At 34.5% G+C, this 20,824-nt stretch overlaps 1 protein-coding gene across 1 annotated transcript in view; it reads left to right on the top strand.

The window, feature by feature from the left end:
• Positions 1-20,824, top strand: part of CERKL (CERK like autophagy regulator) — a 58,787-nt gene that overhangs the window by 23,842 nt on the left and 14,121 nt on the right. Inside the window, exons 2-5 of the mRNA XM_074829274.1 lie at positions 1,485-1,727; positions 9,404-9,535; positions 15,610-15,673; positions 19,998-20,140. Coding sequence (XP_074685375.1) covers positions 1,485-1,727; positions 9,404-9,535; positions 15,610-15,673; positions 19,998-20,140 — 582 coding nt within the window. The remainder of the gene's footprint in view (positions 1-1,484; positions 1,728-9,403; positions 9,536-15,609; positions 15,674-19,997; positions 20,141-20,824) is intronic.

The following is a 20,824-nucleotide window of genomic DNA, read 5'->3' as shown; positions in this document are numbered from 1 at the left end:
TGCAGTAGGTCACTTGGTATGGAACAGGAAAAAATGGGTTGGTTGAGAATTGTCAGGAGAGGTAATACTGACTTGAGCTTTAGCTGTGTTAGCATTGCTGAGGTGCAGTCCTCCAGGATTATCTGGATAGAAAGATAATCACTGCATATAGTCTGGTTCAAGAAATGATGTTGAGAAATGCCAGTGTCAAACTGTTACGAGAATTGACGCAGGCTTCTTTTTCCTGCTCAGAAAAAGTATGACTTTCTGAAGCCCTCAGCTTCCTGTGGTGTAATGAAGTAGGTGATACTTGATTTTGCAGTCTCACCTGCAGTGCTATCCATCTTTCCCAGGAAGACAGTTAAAATAGACTTTTGCATCTTCTCCCTGGCACTTCAGTACAGAGTGCAGCAAATATTCATCAAACAGAATCTGTTAGGGCTTTTGCTATTGAGAAACCACTTGACTGAGCTGTTGCTAGATTTGGAAAAGATTTCTGGTTTCTAGGTTTTCATGCCTTGGGCTGTAAAGTGACCTTTATTCATCTAGTGTATTGAATCTGCTATAATTACAAAGAAAGCAGGGAAACTTTTATTTTCCTGTCCAGAGTATCTGACACCTACAGGAACGGTGATATTTTTCCTTCAGTCTATGTATTTGACTTTGTTTTTGAGAAATCAGGTGTTTTACAGCTCAAGAGAGCAGAAAAAGAAGCAGCGTGTACTACAGTGGTTTAGTTGATACATCTCCAAAAGGCTTTTGGAACTGCTGTCACTGAAGTGATAGTGTCAGCAGCCACAGGGTCCATGTGTATAACAGCCCTGAGATAAGAAAACCTTCACTTAGTGTTCCAGCTGAACACAAATCTCCCCTGAGGTGAGGGTCTTGAACTGTCACAAGTATATTGGAAACTGGTTTTCTTTTACTTGTCTTCTAAAGTAAATTCATAACTCGAAAATGAAAGATAAGACAGGTGTTATGCTTTTGGCTTAATTTTCTGTTTTTGCTTAACTATTTTCTGATATGTCTCTAGTCTAAACTCAAAAGGCAGCAATTGTATCAAATGAAAAAATACATTGAGCATAGTCAGCTTGGGTCATAGCATACTTTCTGATCTATGATTTAGGAGAATACAAGTGCTATGATTGCTATGATTTAGGATAATACAATGAAGAATTTGCTTTTTGATTGCAACTCCAAAAAAAAAAAAAAGTGGTTCAGTGTTCTTAGAGTCTGCAATTTTATTCATTTTTTTGAATATCAGAAAAGGGATTAAATAACCTCTTTGAAATCATGTTATTTTTGTAACTGGATACCTAACCTAAATAACAGTAAGTTGGTAAAATATAAGACAGTGATTGAGGCAAGTGATATGCATTAAGTTTCAATATAGGCAAAAGCAGATGCAACAAGTGAAGCTAGAGATGAAGCCATAACAATACTTATTTTTGATATTACTCCTAATCATATTGATAATATTTCTTTTTTTTTCTTTTTTCCTACAGGTGATTCCAGTGTGGTTTCACAGGCTCAAGAGGAAACTATTGAAATGAAAGATGTATTTTCAGTAAAACTGAAACGTCGTCGTTTTGTAGGGCAGAAAAAAGGTGGTACTTTATTGGGTATCACAGTTTTTAAATGCTTGAATAAAAAAGAGAATAAACTAACAGACTATGCTGTCCATTTAAATAACTTAAGTGAAGATCATTGTCATCTATGGTTTCGACATCTGAAGGAAATTTTGAATGGTAAGCATTTAATTGGGGTTGATATTATTATTTCAGACTTGTTTCTATTGGCAATACATAAGGCTGAGTGAAGCTTAGAAAAATATTTTGCCTGGGGAAATTAAGACACACAGATATGAATATTATTGCTGGAAAATGCTTACTACTGAAGTTTTACATGGTGAAGTGTAAAAATTTAGAAAAGTGACAATAATTGCAAAAGTTAGACAAGTTAATGTTATTTTTTGGAAGGTGCTGAAGATAAGTAGCTTACTGTATTCTGACCGAAGAGTCTTCTGGAAAATTTGTTTCTTAAAGAAATAAAATATTTGGTTGATGTTTTCACTTGGAATTGCACCACATCTGATGGTACTACAGTTGTTTCTGTCCTGGGAACTCATCAGGGACTTCCTGATGTGTGTTTAGGAGCTCCTGCTTGAGACCTGCAGATTCTCTAAGACTAATGAGAGAGGTTTTCCTCCTCTTCATATACTCACAGGTGGAAGTGCTCTTAAGGTTCTGTAGGACTCCTATTGTATAATTTGATACAAAATGTATTGACACTAGCTAGTGATGAGAGGCAATTCTTTATTTTAAAAATGCCTTTCTTTGTTTGCCTGGGCTAATGCCAGTTTCAGGATGCTTTGTTTAACCCATGACAGCTGCATTTTTTTCATGGAGCTGTATCAAATTTAAGAAAAAAAGTATGCACCTTTCACGGGAAAAAAACCCCACAACAAATCAAAGCCTTTCACTGTAATTTAATACTATCAATATTGGAAAGACATAGAATGTAGCACACTTGTGATTTTAAAAAAACAAAACAACACCCCCCTGCCCTGCCCCCCCCCGCCCCCCCAACCTCTCTGATTTAGCTCCAATATGCGTCTCTGTTTACAGAGTATAGCAAACGAGTTTGTTTATTATGGAAGAAAAACAATCCATCTTGTAATAGACCATTAAAACTCCAGCTGAATTGTTAATTCTGAGCCAGATTACAGAACTCAAATCTTACACATCTGTAGTGTTTGTAACACTTTCAATAGCAATTTATAGTGTACTTCTAGTGAAGTGACTTTGTCAAAAGCAGGTATTAGAGAAAGTAAAATAACGTGTCATTAACAGTACGTTCTTACATTGTTTGCTTACAATATGCTTTGAATTTTTGAAATAAAAATGTTTATTGAAAAGTGCCTTCCCTTGCCCCTTTTTGGAAGACTTTATCATGAAATATCTAAATCTGTAGAAATGCCAGGATTCTTGCAGATCTCCAGCTACCCATAAAGGCAAGGACATTTGCATAAGGAGCAAATGTCTGTTTTGTTCCCAGATTACCCTCCATCCATCAGGAGCAGTGATACCATATGTTCACAGAAAAAAAAGCTGCAGTATCTCTTGCTCAGGTTGCCTTGACTTCGAGGTGCAGTCTCTGTTTTATGGCTTTGTAATTGGAAGCCACCTAAAAAAAAAGCATTCTGTGCAATGTTGCTGTTTCTAGTTCTTCCTTCAGCTTCAGTCTTTCTCCGGAAGCTCAAACCTTAAGCAGATTTTTCTTGATCTCTAATCAGTACATTTTCCTCCTTTCCTTCTACTTCAGGAGAAATCAGCACTCAGAGGGGAAAAAAATAACCAAACACAACCCCCAAAATATAATTTACTAATGTGTATATACCCCCAAAATATAATTTACTAATGTGTATATTGGTTTAAATTCTGTAATTACAATAAAAGTAGTTTTCACACTGTTACATTTTGAAGTCTGAGTAGATATACAAGCTGTCTTTCTATCCAGAAAATCTGTTGATTCCTCAGTAACTGAAATCTCAAAAGGCACATTGAGATATCTCTGCTTGAAACAGTGATGCATTTTTGTAGTTTTTGCCCAGCTTGTTTTCATAATAGTGATGGTGACATCTTTTTTAATGAACTCAAAATGGCTCCTTTTTGGTTTCCTTAGAAACTGCAGGATAAAGTTAAAATTTCATCCTTCTAAAATAGTCAAAATTTAAGGATCCATGTTTTTTTTCTAATCTATCTGATCACAAAGTAAATTTTCATTAGCTGCTGCATTATTTACTTGAAGGTTTTTTATTGCTTCTAGGCTGGAGCAAATTAAAAGTAAGTGATTTACTAAAGTAGTGTGTGTATATATGTTTGGGTATGGCTGTCAGTAAACATGTACTTTCATTTGTCAGAATGGCTAAATATTACTAAAAGGTGTATCTCCTTTCCAAATAAATGCAATTTCTGTTTGTTTACCTTACTCTTTGACAAGTTTTTAGATTTTTATGCACATATATTAACTAAGGAACAACAACAGCAAGTTTATCAGTAATGATACAAGCTAGAGTTTTACCTGGAGATTTAATCTAATGAAGATTTCATTTTTTTCTGAAATACCATGTACACAGTTTCCCTTTTACTGAGTATTTTCTGTCTGACACAAACATTTTTTCCATGTTTTTTCTCTTCATTCTTACTCTCGTCCTAGTGAGTATCCTCTGTTGCTTTGAATTTGTGTTCAGAGTACTTCAATTCAAAGTCTAACTAGGCTATAATTTTTTATGAAGCCTGTCATATAAGTGAGCACACAGATATAGTTGTTTAGAATTTAGTTACAGTGTCTGCTATTATGGGTTTTTATGTGTGTGTGACAGGGCAACAAAACACATGTACTACCATCTTTTAAATAAGTTCTTGTTTTCCTCATAATTTCTGCTGTTGCTGCTGTTCAGATGCATGCCAGCTAGATATGAAGAGCTTGCTCAGTGATACAGTGTTCAGGAAAACTGATCTTCTATATATCTTGTATTTGTTAAACTGATATAAAATAACCACTGCCATCTTAAGGCATGCACCGATGGAGCCTTGGTTCTGGACTGCCTCCTGGAAAGCCCCACATGGCAGTTCAGACGGATTCTAGTATGCTGTTGGTGTCACATCAGATCTGTTGTGCACCTGACTCTGTGATTTCCATTTATACATCACTTCTTTTTGTACTGGATTTAGGGGCATATATAGTGGGGACATACTGTGTCAGTGGAATTCACTGTTTAATTTAAATTCCTCTGTGCATGCAAATGCCCAGTGTTTCTTAAAGGGTTAGGGCAGGCCCAGAAATAAGAAAATGCATTATTATCAATGCTTATCCATTTTTTTTTTTTTGAAATTTTTTTAGCAAGATAACACTGTTTTTAACAGTTGATTTGAAGAAGTTTTACTTAAACTCTGTAAACTAACAGAAGGCAGTAAATATGGTTAAGAATAAATGATAAAGTAGCAAAAAATGCATGAAGTGCATTTTATTTTTCTCTACTATTCTGTAGTATCTCTCACACTGGGATTTGATATGAATGTCTGAAACTTCATGCATGAAGTTTTAATTAAACCATTAATGTTAAACATTAACTTTGGTTAGTTAATATTAACAGCGGTGTCTCCATAGTTACATTAACAAATCTGTCTCATATTATTAGTTTTCCTCATGTATAATATTCTTACTGTTGTATAAAGTATTTATAAATGTATGCAGTAATGACATGATTCCAAGCTCTTAACTTTTGTAACATAAACCCATTTTCATAAAGCTAAGAACTGAAAGCAGCACAGATGTATGTCTGAGCATAGCGTCTCTGCTGCCCTATGAGCCTTTGTTTTCAGAACACCCTGATTGACCCACCACCCTTCATGGTTCACTGATTCACTTGATAGATCAAGTTTAAACTAGTGCATATTAGCACATTTGTTAGTACTAGAGGAACAGTTGGCCTTCCTGCTTTAGGCTGCTGGTTCATTTCAAATGGAGCAGCCACAGAAAACAATAACAGAATACCAGTTAGGAGAACACCAAAAGGCTGGCAGACTGAAATCAGTTGCAGACTCCAGTAAATAACATTGGTTCATTCATATAGATGTGTTTAAAGAAAATTTAAAAATTATTATTATTTAAAAATACTTTTGAAGAAGTTTCACTATATAATTGTGTGAAAGTTTAATTTTTGACTGTTATTGGATATTCTTTCAATAAACTCAGTTGTTTGGTGCATTACAACATGACTATTGAATGCTGGGAATGATAAATAATAATTTTTGTTGTGATCATCCTTTCATGTCAGTTGGCAATCATTTGGCACAAACAAAACCACATCAGTAATGTACTATATCTCTGCTCAAATGCCTTGTTTGTGATACCTATTTCTAGAGATAAAAAAGTTTACCTCTCTAAAAAAGTAAATTGACATTCAAGTAGTCATAAAGAGAATATTCTAACACTTTTATCCTGTGAATTCATTTGATTCTTGAAAATTTCACTAGGATTTATGTATTAACTCTGATCTACTTTTCAGCTATAGCCTGATTATGATTATATATAATCATAAATACAGTTCCTGGGTTAGAATCATTTAATGAATAAATTTTTGGTTTTAAAAAAAAACCCACACAACAAAAATTCAACTGTTTCTTTAAAAATCTTGGAATTTTTTTCACACCAAGTGAAAAGTCTGTGTTCTTTTGCCTGCTTGTGCTTTCTTTTGAAACTTTATATTGCCATCTCAGGCTTAAATTATTACACCTAAAACTCAAAACCAGTTATGTGAGATAACAATGTTTGCTTTTTTTCCTTCAGTTTTGTCCTAATGGTGGTTTAGCAGTATTGTAACTCACACTGTCTGGGTAACAATTTATGACACGTCATCACCTTTCTGTAGTTTTACAAACTGTACTTTCCTATTTTTTCCCTCTGCTTTGTGTATTATAAGCATGTTTAATATATGTATATATACTTAAGTTTAAAGGTATGCTTTACTTACAGATCAAAGACTCTGTAGTCAGCTTTTACAGTTTTGTGGCTCTGGCTGTTGGTGGGGGTTGAGTATTTAGGGCCAGATGATCGCAGGTAGGACGAGTTCCTGTAAAGAAGATAAGAAACATGACAGCACATCTATGAATGTGGCTAGATTTTTTTCTCTTTTAAATCAGGAGTCCTTATTCTTGTAGTCTTCAATTTAATTTCTATTGACACTTTAGGCAAAATATCAAATAATTGTTTTTCTTAATATTTTTATGACATCTAAAAGACCGCAACAATACCAGATAGCAGATTTCTATTAAGTGTCTTGAATAACAATTATTATAATATCTTTATGGTGATGATTTATGTGTTTTAATAGTCTTTAGGAACTTTTGTGTAGTCTTCCTTGTTTGTGTTGTAATTCCTAGCTTTAGAAATTACACTACAGTACATTCCTGCAGTGCTTGTTACTGTTTCCAGAGAATCAAGAGTAATTGAGGTTGGAATGGACCTCTGGAGATATCTGTTCCAGCTTCCTGCTCAGAGCAGGTGAGCTTCTAAAGATCAGTTTGCTAAGAGCCATGTCCAGATAAATTTTGAAAATCTCTACATTTCATAGCCTCTCTGGGCTATGTGATCCATGGCTTAACCACTCTCATTCTGAAGAGTGTTTTTCTTTATTTCAGATTGGAATATTCCTTGCTGTAACTTGTGTCCATTGCCTTTTTGTCCTTGCACCTGCAAAAAGTCTGGCTTCGTGGTCTTTGTTACTCCCACAGTAGATACTTAAGGGCAGCGTTTTGGTAGATTCTCTTCTCAAGGCTATACAAAGCCATCTACCTCTGCCTCTTGTATGTGGCCTGTTCCAGCCCCTCTTAGTCACAGTTCTCTCTTGGACTCACTTCACTTTATCAGTCTTATGCTGGGGGGCCTAAAAATGGATGCAGTTTTTGAGATTCAGGCTCAAAAGATGTTGAATACAAGAGCATAGTGATATCCTTTGAACTGCTGGTTGTCCTCTTGTTACTGTACTCCAGTGAGCACTTGGCCTGCAGGGCATTAGTGGTACACTGTTTACTCATGTGCACCTCCTTGTCCGTCAGGAACTTCAGATACTCTCTAAAGAGGTGCTGCATGGTTGGTCAATCCCCAGCCTACACTGTTAGGGTTTTGCTGGGCCAGGTGCTGAACTTTGTGTTTGTCTTTATCGAACATCTTGAGGCTTTTGTCAAACCTTTCTTGTAGCTAATCAGGGTCCTCGTGAATGGCAGCCTTGTCCTCCAGCACATCCGCTGTCCTCACTAAGTTCCCTATTTTCTTTTTGTCATCTTTTTAAAGGAGATACTTTTAAATATAGGTACCAAGGCATATTACTGAAGACATTCAGAATTCATCAGGCATTAAGGGTTCATCAGGATTAATTTGCTGTGCAATGACATGGCACTGTATGTAACACTTTACAATAAATCAGAAATCTTGGTTTTTATGTATGCTTTCAGGTTATAGCAGCAAACCGATCCAGTAATTTCCTTCAATATCTTTAAGAAATCTTCTAAGATTTACTAACACAGAATTCATAAAGTGCTAGTTTTAATTTCCAGATTCTTTGATGTGTTTAAATAAGTGAAAAAATAATCTATGGGACTTTTATAATTGTTATGTTTTGATCTTAAGGAATACTTTCCCTTTTGATGCTGAAATAGTATTTAGCTATAATTTCTCTGAGGATTGTTCCTGTTCAGTTGTTGAGATAGAGTAAGTGGGAAGAGCTTCAGGAAGTCCCAACTGACACTGAAGGTACGTGTGGCTGTAAAAATTGAAGTAATACTCTACATGGGGCAGGAAAACGAGCTTTCACTCTTGGTTTGTTTTGGAGTTGTGGCCTACTACTAATTTTATTCTTGAGTGTTGAAAGCAGTATACTTGCCAGATATTCTAGCTTTCATTTGGATAAGAAAGTGATATCTAACCTGATACTAAAAGAAAAATTAGAATTTATAAATGAATGAATTGAATACAAAATTGTTCAAATCAGTGTATTTTAAATAACTACCAAAGAAACAGCAGTATTGCATGCCACCGCTTGCTTTTTGTAGCAAACCAACCTCACTGGCAATCATGGCAATTGTAGGAATCCTAGAATAGAGAGCTTGAAAAGTGATGTTACTGTTCTAGTATTAATTATTTACTATTCAACAAAATGCCTTATTCCAAATAATAAAATTATTTCATGGGATCAATGTGCAAGAGAAGGTACTGTTTGCATAGCAGTATTTGTCAGTGCTGTTTGCTCAGAGTTCGTTACTTCGAAGACCTAAGTCTTTAAAAAAATAAAATGAACAATAGGTATCAGATTTCTGAATGATATTACCAAGTTTTCTATTTCTTTGTACTTCTTCGGACCCCTTTCAAGATGAAGGAATTTCCTTTGCACTGTTTGATTTGCAGTCTCAGAAAACAAAGTATTGGATTGTAGTATCAGTTTTCTTGGGTGTTATTGTCATATGCCTGCTGGGAGTGTTTCATATTAAATTCCAACAAAGATATGTTTTAGTGTTTGGTGGGGTTTTTTTGTTGCCCAATCGTATAACTTCTTCACATTCACCTTGCTCCTATATCAGGTTTTAACTAGGTTATGACATATACTTTTTTTTTCCTGGTTCCTACAATATTTTGGTTAGTGTGTGATTCATTTCTACTGTTTATTAGCTGTACACACAAAAGTAATCAGTACTGTAATTTTAAGATAAATAGTGCACATCCAAGAAGAAATTGAGACTTTTTTTAGACTGTAATTTACTTACCCTGTTAATGTACTGTAATGGTTCTGATATTAAAAATTCATTTAAGCTCTAAAAATAGCTGGGCAGTGTGTAATCTTAAATGTTTTGTGTTTTCTTTTTAGGCTTTCAAAATAGACCAAAATCCTTAAAAGTGTTTGTTAATCCAAGCAGCCACAGAAGAGAAGCCACTCGTGTTTATTATGACCAAGTTGCACCTCTTTTTAAGCTTGCTGACATCAAAACTGATGTCACAGGTAAGTTGCCACAAAAGCACAGTTTAATCCTGTGTGAAACTAGTACTTAAGCATGCAAGACAATTTGAATTTACTGCTAGTCCTTATTGGCTTTGCCTGCAAGTAGTGCATTTGGAACTGTAGTTAATACAATGCAATATATTTTTATTTTGTGAAAATATGTTTTAGTATTTCTGTTATTGATTGAATAGTTTTCCCCTGTAGCTGTCAATACTAGCAATATATTTTTTGGGTTTTTTTAAAGCAAGCATGCTATAAAAATAAACAAGCATTTAATGTCTGACACTCTCATATATTCTTGCTAAGAGTTGTTCCTGCATTCTGACAAACACATGTCCTTAAATATTACTTCTTTTCTGTGAACACCTATTGGCTTGACATCATAAGAGGGGCTTATCTGAAGGACACATTATTTCTGGTTTCTGACTCACTTTCAGGGATGACCTGGAAGCCTAAGTGATTAAGGTCTGTGATGACAAAGGCAGTTCTCACAAGGCACATGGGCATGACTTGGTGTCTGGAGAACGTGAAGGTACAACTTTAATGTAGAGGTGTTGCCTCTGCTCAGCAATGGGTTCCTGATAGCAGTGTTGGATTTAACGCCCCAATTTCTGCCAGAGTTCTGCTTTATGTCCCAAATTTACCCTTTGGCTGTTTCATTTGATTGGCTTTTTGTAAGAAATTGAATAGGGAAACAATGAATTTTAAAGAAGTAAAATATTAATAATCTGATCATTACTTCTGTCCCCTTCTGTGAAGAGACTGAAACTTATGCTGCATCAAATTTGGTCCCAAAACCCACCCAAGTTTACAGAGAAATGTTATTAGTATTTCCCATTCTAAGTAATGGTTTATCCATAGTATTACAATTCCCTTCAATACATTGCTAATTTTTGACTCTGCATTTCATATCCGCGTGAAGTGTAAACTCGGGTGCAAGACATTTTAACACCAAAAAGTCTTTTTTCTATGTCGGTTGTAATTGGCTTGCAAAATAATCAGTTCCAGCTTAAACAAATTACAAGACAGAGGACTCATCCTACAGTTGTCTCTTAAACTTCTTGTGAAACCATGACTAGTTCAGGTTGCAGGACAAAAAGCATTCTGAGTAAATCTGATTGAGGCATGAGGATATAATAATGCAGTAAGTGTTTGTATATGAGAATTATCTTACTAATTTTATTACCTGTATCTATGTTTTTTCTAATTACTTATCCCACAATTTAAAGTCAATTGAAGATTAAAGACACATGAGAACAAGTGTGAAAAAGATTGTCTGTGTTAGAATTCTGTAGTGATAATTTCTCAATTTCTCTTAATTGATAAGGGAATGCCAGCAGCTTTATATAAGTTTTGATTCTCACAGGCATATTTTTCACCTTCAAGGTGTAGATGATAGTGTGAACAGTTTAATAATAATGCTGTCGTCTTAGAAATTGAATTTAGCCTTGTTTAGTCACAATTTTTTAAAAATAGAGGGTTTTTTTGTCATGCAAACCTTAGCTAGAGATAACTGACTGTGTCATAATGTTAAATTAGTTATTACTTTAAACAACTATTTAAAGCAAGTTACCGTTTTAGAATTTTATTCCTTAGTACTGGTTAGTGTTTCTTTCATCCTTACTGTGAACATGACCTTGTTTATTAGACTCTCTTAAAGGCAGTATTATCATGAACCTGTGTAAGATTTACATTTTTAGCTACGTAATGTCATCTGGAATCCTAAAGCTGAACTAATAAACCATATCTGTATCAGTAGTTTTTAGATTATAGAATTTAATATAAGCTATGACTATAATTTGTAGTGATTTTAAAAACGTTTTTCATAATTGAATAAAAACAGTTTAAAGTTTATTTTTTTTACTTATTTTTCTTTTAAAATTTGAAAAGAAACTTCTGGTTTTAGCCAGGTAAATGTTTAATGTCTTATCCTTAAAAAAGGTTATTTTGGCAATGTCCAAATGCTATTGTGCTTATTAGCTGCCTGACACTCCTCCTACAGGCAAAATGAGAAAACTACATTAGAGTTTTAAATTCTAGTAGGGAAATCAATAATTAAGAACTATGCATTTAAAAAAAAAAAGGGGGGGGTGTGTGGTCATGGTAGTGGATGCTGAGTGAAAGTCCTGTCTACTGGTACCATCTTCTCATAAAACTGACTCACTTCAAGTAAATTGAACAGGTTTTTTATCTCCCGTAATTGTTTTGGATTTTGTGAAGTAGAAGCATGCGTCTTGCTGTTACTGCTTTTTTGAAACATGGCCAATATTTACATACAGAGTGGTGTACAAAGGTGTATTAGGTAGAAAAAGCTGAAGGCTTTTGTACAATTTTTACACTGAAGATAGTTTACTTTTAGTCTTTTCACATACACATGTTTAAAGCTTAAAATTTGCTGTACACAAAAATCTTAAAGCGAATTTGAACCTCTGAAGTGACTTCCAGCTCATACACAGTACAAGACTTGCAGGTTACTTTAAAAAAAAAAAAACAAACCACCAACAAACATTGACAGTGGAGTGCTGAAAGACAGAGCTCTCTTCATCCAGTCTTGTATTTTGGTAGCTGACTGTTGCTTCCTACATGATCAAGCTTGCCAGATCTTATTCTTCTGTTGGAATAAACTTTTTTTTTTTCATTTAGAATTTGTAGTGGAGGTATTCTCTCCTACTTAAGGATATACAGCAGTCAAAAGGCATGTATGTAAATGAGGGAGTTCTGAAATAGCATTTACTTTCTCCAATTATCTTTTGCCAAATTACTTTGTACATGACAGATGTATTAATTTTAGTGAAATTAACCAAAGGTCTTAAAGAGTGGATTGTCTTTTATTGGGTTTTTTGGGTTAATTTTTGTTACATGAAATAAACAAATCTCTGAAGTGCTTAGTGCATTAGAAAGTGGGAATTGGCAAATTTAAACTGAAACAGTACTTTAACTGTAGCTAAGCTAAAAACTGGTCTTTATCCTGTCTTTTTAAGAGTTTTGCAATCTTGAGTGCTGCAGCTGGGATATGGCTATTAGGAGAACAACAGTGACTCTTCCAAAAATCCAGTTCAACATAAGCTAGCTCCATATTTGGGATACTTACAAGTACTGGCAAATACTGACAATTTGGGCTAGTATTTTAGAAATTTATTAGTATCTTGCAAAATCTTACACATACTAAAGAAAAATAAATAAAGGTAACCCCAACAGACTCCTAGCTCTGTCTCACTTATCTTCCTAGTTTTGACTCTTCTGCTTCCATTTATGCATCATTACAAGCTGGAAGTTTAGGCAAAAACAACAGCCTTCCCCACACCCCCATTTTTAGGGCAGGATCACAAAGGAAAAGAGAGTGATTGAGAATTGGACAAATAACATTGGTTTAAACTTACTATACAGTAAATAACACTATTTTTTTTTTTTTATCCAGTGTCAACACTAGTTAATCTGTTGTTATCATTAGCAGTTTTAATCCTACTGACATTAGTCTGTGACACAAGTGCCAGTATTTATACGTGTCATATGGAAGGGTCCCATGTTTTGCAGTGTTGAACTAATTATATGTTGCTTTTCCTATATGTAGGGGCTGAACCCTTAGTTTCTTGTTGGCAAGGTGAGATAGGGTGTTAAAGTGTGTTTTGGAGTACGTGTGACTCTTCAAATGAGGTACACTGACAGTGCTCTTCTTTCAGAATAGTGTTACTTGAAACTTAATGTGTACTGGAATTTACAAGTTGGGAACAAAAAGTCCTTGAAAAAGGAAAATCTTTTCAATTATGCATCAGAAATGGTTGAAAAAAGCATTAGAAATGATTGAAAAAAGCATTAAATAATATTTTTGTGATAGTATTTTTGTCAAATATGTAATCTGACTCCTTCTCAAGCAGTGAAAGAAGCTCACTTTCTCTTAATCAAATTTATTGCTTGGGTTTTTTGGTTTTGTGTTTGATTTTCTTGTGTTTTTTTTCCCTCTGAATTGGTACAGGACGAAATAATCAAACATCTAGCTCTTTTTCAGCTATCAGAATGACTCTTACGTGTCCCTCTGGAGGTTAAGCCTGCTGAAAACTTTTTAGACATGGTCTTTTTATGTCTATGTTGAATTTTTTCATTTTTTTTCTACTTGGGTGATTTTTCTGTAAGTTCTCAAGAAGTTTTTCCTGGAAACTCCTTTTTTTCATTACTTTTTTGTCACAGTGTTTCAAAATAAATGCTGTGTACCTCTGTCATTCTCTCATTAAATTTTAAATTTCTTGGAATTATCCCCAGTGTTAAACCTTGCAGTAGTCTTCCTATATAATTTCTAAACTTAACCTATTAGATGCAAAGAAGATGGAGTCCTCATCAATCTGGCTGGCACTAGTAATTTTTACTGCCTTTATTGATTTCTCTTTAGACATGAGTCCTCTTTATTTTCATGTCCTTGTTCTTTGAGTGAATTAATTTTGTAATAGTAAACATAACTTACATACATCACATTAAGAAACCACTGAGCATGTTTTCTTTCACAAAATAGAAATCTTACTTACTGTACCCTTTTAATTAGACTGTACTCATAACTTTCTAAATGTCATTTAAAAAGGCATGTAACCTGGTAACAAACTGTATGTTTTCATGGGAAGAGTTTCTTTCACAGTTAAACAATGGTAAGATATTTGAACCTTTGCATTTTTGTATGATGCGGTTTTATTAGTCACTTTTTTCACAATCTACAAATAATGATAAAATGATAGTTCCCATTGGTAAAAGCAAAATTGAGTACGATGGCTTAAATATTGTGCTTTGATCTTCCAGAAGAGGTCCTGCATGAAAGTAAATTCTGTAAATAATTCCCGAAAGCTATTACAGTGTTAGGTATTTCTGTAGCAAGATTATAATTCTCTGCCTTTGATATAATCAAAATAACTCTAGTTTTTCATTAAGAATTTCCAAAATACCAAGAGCTCGAACTTTGCTAATACTGGTTGGGAGATTTTGAAGCTTTATGCTGATATACAGTTGTTTAGTGTGCAATGTACTTTTTTATTTTGATTTTATTTTGTTTTTAAAAAGTTATATATACACACATTCTTATGCGTGCATATATATATAGGAAGAGAGAGAGAGGCATTTGCAGTTCTTGTAAGCAGTATTTGAATAGTCTGTAGAAATCTGTTATAACAGGTACAGATACGGAATGATTGTTTTAGACACCAAGACTAATAATTTTAACAGTGTTTAGAAACACTGGAGAAAAGCCTTGAACTATGCTAGCACCAGGGACAGACAAGCATGAAAGATTAATGTAATTTTGCATATAATGATGCACATTCTTACACAAAAAATCCATCTGCAAGTGTCATGTCAGTCAGCAAAAATCTTTGATGGGTGGCTGCAGCTGGGCTGTCTCTTCTGGCAAAGCTGGCCTAGAAAATGCTAAATGTAGTTATGATGCTTTGTGCCATCTGTAGTATGCCAGTTTATCCTGTCTTCACTGGCATTTACAGTACTATATAGGGTATCAGCAAACACAGAGACATCAATGTAGAGTGACAGATTCGTTTCCTCCAGAGGCTATGAACTCTGGTGTATACTTGTGCCACCTTCCTCTGTGTGTTATATTCTGTTGTCACTGGTATTTGGCTTGATTTCATACTTCAGTGTTTAACTCCTCATATTTTTGATTTAGCAATTTGCATATCCTAACACAAAGGCAATTAAATTTGACTGATACTGAAATAATTCAGTCTTAACTGAGGACATGCTTACATTTTCCTGAAGTTTACCAACTGTGTCAATGCTAAAACTTCTATTTTGATGCCACAAACATCTTCTCTAATTCTCTGAATTTAATGCACTAAATAGCCGTGTGTCTGACGGCAGCCGAGTTTTAATGTCTTGCCTTTTCAGCTAGCATAACTGTAAAACATATCTTCTCATATTTTTAATGCATTTAATGATTTAAAAAAAAAAACCTGTACAGAGTTACTATATGTTCCTTATGTTAGAAGGGCAAAAAATTAAAACCCCTTTAAATTATCTAATCTTCTGATAAGTAAATTAAATTATCTAATCTTCTGATAATTAAATAATGTTATTTTTCACAGTAACTGAATATGAAGGACATGCTCTCTCAGTACTTAAAGAATGTGAACTCCAGGCATTTGATGGGTAAGTTGGTTAGTGACAATGAATGTTAGTAAACCTCATCACATTAGTTTTTATTTGTATTCCATCCAGAACTCTGCTAGTAGGTATTTCATGAGTTACTCTGTTTCACATATATATTAAGCCTGAGAAAATCAGTTCTCATTTGATGCTTTGTTTTTTATTACTTGCTGGCAATAGGTATGTATTTTAGATTCATAAATAATGGTAAATAAACATAAAACTTTCCCAAATATGCTTCATGAAAGCTTTAGTCTCTGTATTTGCAAGGGTGGCACAAGTGCCTTGTATTTCACTCTTTCACTGTGTTCATTCAAATGAATCTGAAGGAGAACGTTTTATCTAAAAGTAACTTGAATGTTTTTCCATTAGGAAAAAAAAAAAAAAAAATCATTCAAACTTACTTCAAGTCAAGAATGAAAATGCTTGTTCAGTCATTCTTAAAGACCTTGCTATGTGGATTAATCCTGCAATCTTTGGCATTTTTACATTAATCATTCAGTAACAAGGTTCAATAATATATAAGAATAGTCTTGTATAATGTGAAAATCTTAACAACTCTTATTGGGATATGCAGTAAGCCATACAAGAAGGCTGAAATAATGTTTTGTAGTCTAATCAATTTCTATTAGTTCTAGAAACTCACAGAGTTATGTAAGAAAATATATCTGAAAATGTATGTATGTGTTCCAGGTTGTGAGAAAAATTTATTTCCAATTAAGACATGCCTCTTAAGGTTCTAGCTGGGGAACCGTTTGTCCTGGGAAGCAGATATGAAGACAGAGAAGAAAAAGCCTGGGTTGTATCTTCTTGCACAAACCCCTTCTACTCAGTCATATTTGAGTGGTTTCATCTTTGATCATTGGGTAGAGTCACTGTAGTACTTCCCCTGTAAGTCTTCTCTCCAGTAGCCAGAACTAAGGACAAATAGGAACAGAAGAAGCTGGAAGAAAATAACCCTTAAGTCAATATGATGTTAGGATTTCTGAGGTGAGAGGATCTGTGTCCTTTCCAAGTTAGCTGTTTAAGTGTTGGGGTTTTTTTCCTCATGTGGAAATTAAGTAGCTTTTATTATCAGAGGTTATGAGCAAACATGAAATTTCTGAAGCGTTTGAAGAATGAGTTTTATAACTTCTCAAATAGCCTGGCCTCCATCTATGTACTCATTCAATAAAGCGCAATACAGAAAACATCCTATTAAAGAGCTAACCTGGGATACTTTTTGATACGAGATCATAGGGAAGGTGAGTTGCAAGGGTAACTCTTTACACTGACGTTCCTAGAGATATTTTTAACTGCTATTTTCAAGTAAAATCTACAGAGACTGTTAGGATGAGGTCAGCATTCATATTATGCTGAAGGACTGATTCTTTGAAAGAGAAAGCTACAAAACATCAGTTGTCTCTCTCTTCTCCATTATCTTTAGAGTTGTTCTTAAGATCAGGAAGAGAATATTTGAAATTGTGATTTTCTTTTTCAAATTGTTTAAAGGTTTACGGTATGCTTTTGATGATGTTCCTGTGAAGTCATTTGTGACTTCCCCATTGCTGTCTAGCCTAAGAATTTTTGCTATAGATATAAATATCTTATAGGCCCCCAAAACCACCTCAGTGTTTCCCAAATAAAATTTTAATGACAATTTTGGTTTCTTGAAAATTAAACCAGAAAACATATGGAATCTGGTTTGAATTGATAATTAACTCTGCAACAGTGAAATTGTCCTACTGATGAAAACCCACGCTTTTAGCAATTCTAGCAGCCACCTGACATAACATCTTTTTTTTCAGTCTTGAGAAGTTTTACTTGTTTATTGAGCAGCATTTCTTGTGACTTGGCAGACTTCAGTTCTTTCCTGTTTTGCTCTGGCTTCCTGTCCAGTTTTGTTCAAGTCAGATACTGTATTTGTCGCTTAGCTCCCTGTTTAGAAAATAGAATAGCACTTCTCTACCTCCTTTTAGATGTGGAAGGCACTGTATGTGGTGGTAAGAGGTAAGGTTGTTTTTGTGCTATTTCTACATGGCAGAGTTCATGTAGACCTGACCTGCCTTGCGCAAGCTTGGAAGCAACTGGAGATGAGTTAGGTGTGGACTGAAAGCCATGCCTGCATGCATTAGTCTGCTACCCTAACTCAGCTCGTGCTTTTCAAGTGTTGCCTATTTCAGATTGACTGAAAGCTTAATTCAAGTAAAACTGTATAAAGGGCAAGACACAACAGGTTTTTATTCTTTACAGTAGGTAAGCAGTATAGCAACATACAATTTCTGATCTTTAATTTCTCTCTAAGAGAGTTATGGTTCCCTACATGTTAAGCAGCATATGAAGTAAATTGAGGCTTATGATTTGCAGTAGTAAATTGGAAGTTTGTATCTCAGTGCTTTCTGTAAGCAATACTGCTATGTTTTAATTCTTCATCAAAGCTGTTTGTTTCTATATATAATTTCTTTTGTCTGATTTCTCCAGTTTCCACTCTGTTTTGCAAAATCTTAGGCATATGTCACGTATCTCATATACTCCACCTTTTTTGCTGTCCACTTTATTGTTTTCCTTACTGACACTGGAAATTTAGGTACTTTGCCAACTAGGCAGTGTGCTTTTTCTTCCCCACCTTGGGGCCAAGTCTTGGTGACAAATAGAGTGCATTTGTGATGCTGCTATCTCAGCTGCATTTTCTTTTTTGCACAGTGACAGAAATACATAACATACATGCATGTATTTCTTCCCTAATCAGGAGCCTAAGGTATTATGGATATTGTTTAGAGTAGCCCAGGTTAGTCAGACTTTAGTGAACTGTTGTTTAAGAAACTTGTGTCTGATGGTTAGACAGAAGTTTCTTCCTCTAAGAAACCTTCTTCAAGGTCTTAGTCAAATCTGTTTGCTCAAGACTTTCTACTCCTTATGTGTAGCAGGTTCTTGCTGATTTGGAATCCCTGAACCCTGACAGTATCTCTATTACCAGCCAAAAAGGCAACTCTAGATGATTAATGCTAAATTAATAAAAATTAAAGTTAGCAGCATTTTTATGTTATTCCTTGGACTCTTAATCTATTTCCAATAACAACAAACACAGCCCCCCAAAATCAGAAGAAAATATATCTGTTTTCAAAAGTTTTCATAACCAGAAGGCAATCCACATAAGTCCTTCCAGGTGTACAATTTATCAGACTACGAAGATTAACTGTTTTTGCTGCTGTGGCAGAAACTTTTAAGCCTAGAAATGAAGCAATCTAAACCAAAAATGAGATAAAATACAGGAGATGACCCCTGATCATGATATGGAAGAAAATGTGCTTCAAAGTTTTGCTATATACCCCTTTTTTTTGTGGGCAGTGTTTAGCTAGATAGAGGAAACATTCCTAAAAATGTAGAAATTAAAAATAGCTAGGAAATAATAATAGGAACTAAACAAAACTGATAAAGGAGCTGAGATAATTTAATTTAAATATTTAATAACAAAAAGTATTTTCTTATAAAGAACTTAACAGTTTTATCTGGTTGAATTACTGAACATAGTTTCACAACTGCATTTATATAGATACATGAAAAAATATTTTAAGTGCCTCCTAAAGTAAATCTGACATTAATATTGTAAATGCTTGGAGTGTACTATTACTATTTTTATCATTAAAACGTGTCTATCTTAAAAACATTTAACTTTCAAACATTAGTAATTTGGAGAATCACTTTAATAGTTACTTAAATAAACAAAAACAGAGAAAAAAAATCGTTGCTGTAACAGAGCTTTTACAAACAAATGCATTCCTCTCTATAGCCACAGCAGGTGGGAGTTTAATTACATGCTCCAGAAGCAGTGATTAAGTACCTTCATGCAAAGGATTGCTGGCACTACGGTTTTATACCTTGCTAAATCCCTCAACTGCCTGCACAGTGTGTGGAATTAGCTGTTTTCAAGTATTTTTATTGTAATATTTGATGAGTTGTTGTTATAAGGGCAATTAAAAAGCATTCGAATGCTTGTGTGGGTCAGCATTGAAAGATTTAAAGAACTTTTTCACTGAGGCACTTGAGCATGTGCTTAACTCTTCCATCTGATCAGTTCACGTGTATAATGTGTGATAAGGTAAGAAGTACTTTGTAAGTTGATAAATATATTTACTTCTACTCAGATAGAAGAAAGCAGAAATAAGGATGCTTGTATCTTGTTAACTTTCACTGATCTGACAGTGAAGCCCTAGCTTGTTCTTAAAGAATGGAGATTAGTTATTTGAAGTATCATTATGTATATGGTGTGTGGTAGCTGCCTTCCACTAGTTTGCTCAGCTATGGAAGAGTTTAATCTGAACTGTTTAGCATTTTTGTTTTGTAATAGGGTAGTTTGTGTCGGTGGAGATGGATCTGTCAGCGAAGTTGCTCATGGTCTACTACTTAAAGCCCAGATGGATGCTGGAAAAGACACAGACTATATACCAACGCCTGTCAGAGCACCGGTTCCTCTTGGAGTAATACCAGCAGGTGAGACTAAAAGGTACTGTTACATTTTGTAAGTCATCTGTTTTAAGTCCCTCTGGCACGTTTTACAGTTTTAGCTACTAAAGGTAGTTCTTGCTGCTAAAGGTTCAGTTACTTAAGGGAGCTATTGAATAAATGTCCTAAATTAGTGATTTAGATTGATTACAAATGACTGGATTTTAAATCATTATGGTAATTTATAGTAATGGCACAGATGAGCTCTTTGCCTAAAGGAAGATGCTCAGGAAGAAGAAAACTAAAATAATTTTCAACTAATCCATGAAAAAAGAAGGCTTGTCCTTATTTGCTGCCACAAATGATACCAAATGAAAACTGTTTTCTAGAATTTCCGTAATATAAGCCATGCTGTTTTGCTTCTCTCTCTCTAGCTTTCTTGGCAGGATTCTCAGTTGGATTCATGCTTAAGGTCTATTTTTAAATGGTGTCCCAGGAAAACATTTTGTGGATTATATTAAAAAAATTAAAATACTCTGCACACAAAACTCCTTTCTCTCTCCTTTACTTCTACAGACCTGAAAATGTAGGTGTCTGTCTTGAAAAATCCTCTTACTCTTTTATTAACTTGTAGTTGCATCTTGTGGTGTGTTTTGTTTGTTTACTTTGGGGAGTGTGTGTGTTCCTCTCCTCCCAGTTTTTGTATTTGCCTTTCTCAAAGAATAGCTTGGG

The sequence above is a fragment of the Strix aluco genome, chromosome 6, assembly GCF_031877795.1.
Source record: "Strix aluco isolate bStrAlu1 chromosome 6, bStrAlu1.hap1, whole genome shotgun sequence".
In the NCBI taxonomy this organism is placed as follows: Eukaryota; Metazoa; Chordata; class Aves; order Strigiformes; family Strigidae; genus Strix; species Strix aluco.
The sequence above is the reverse complement of the archived record's forward strand: the minus strand, read 5'-3'. Positions and strand labels throughout refer to the sequence as shown.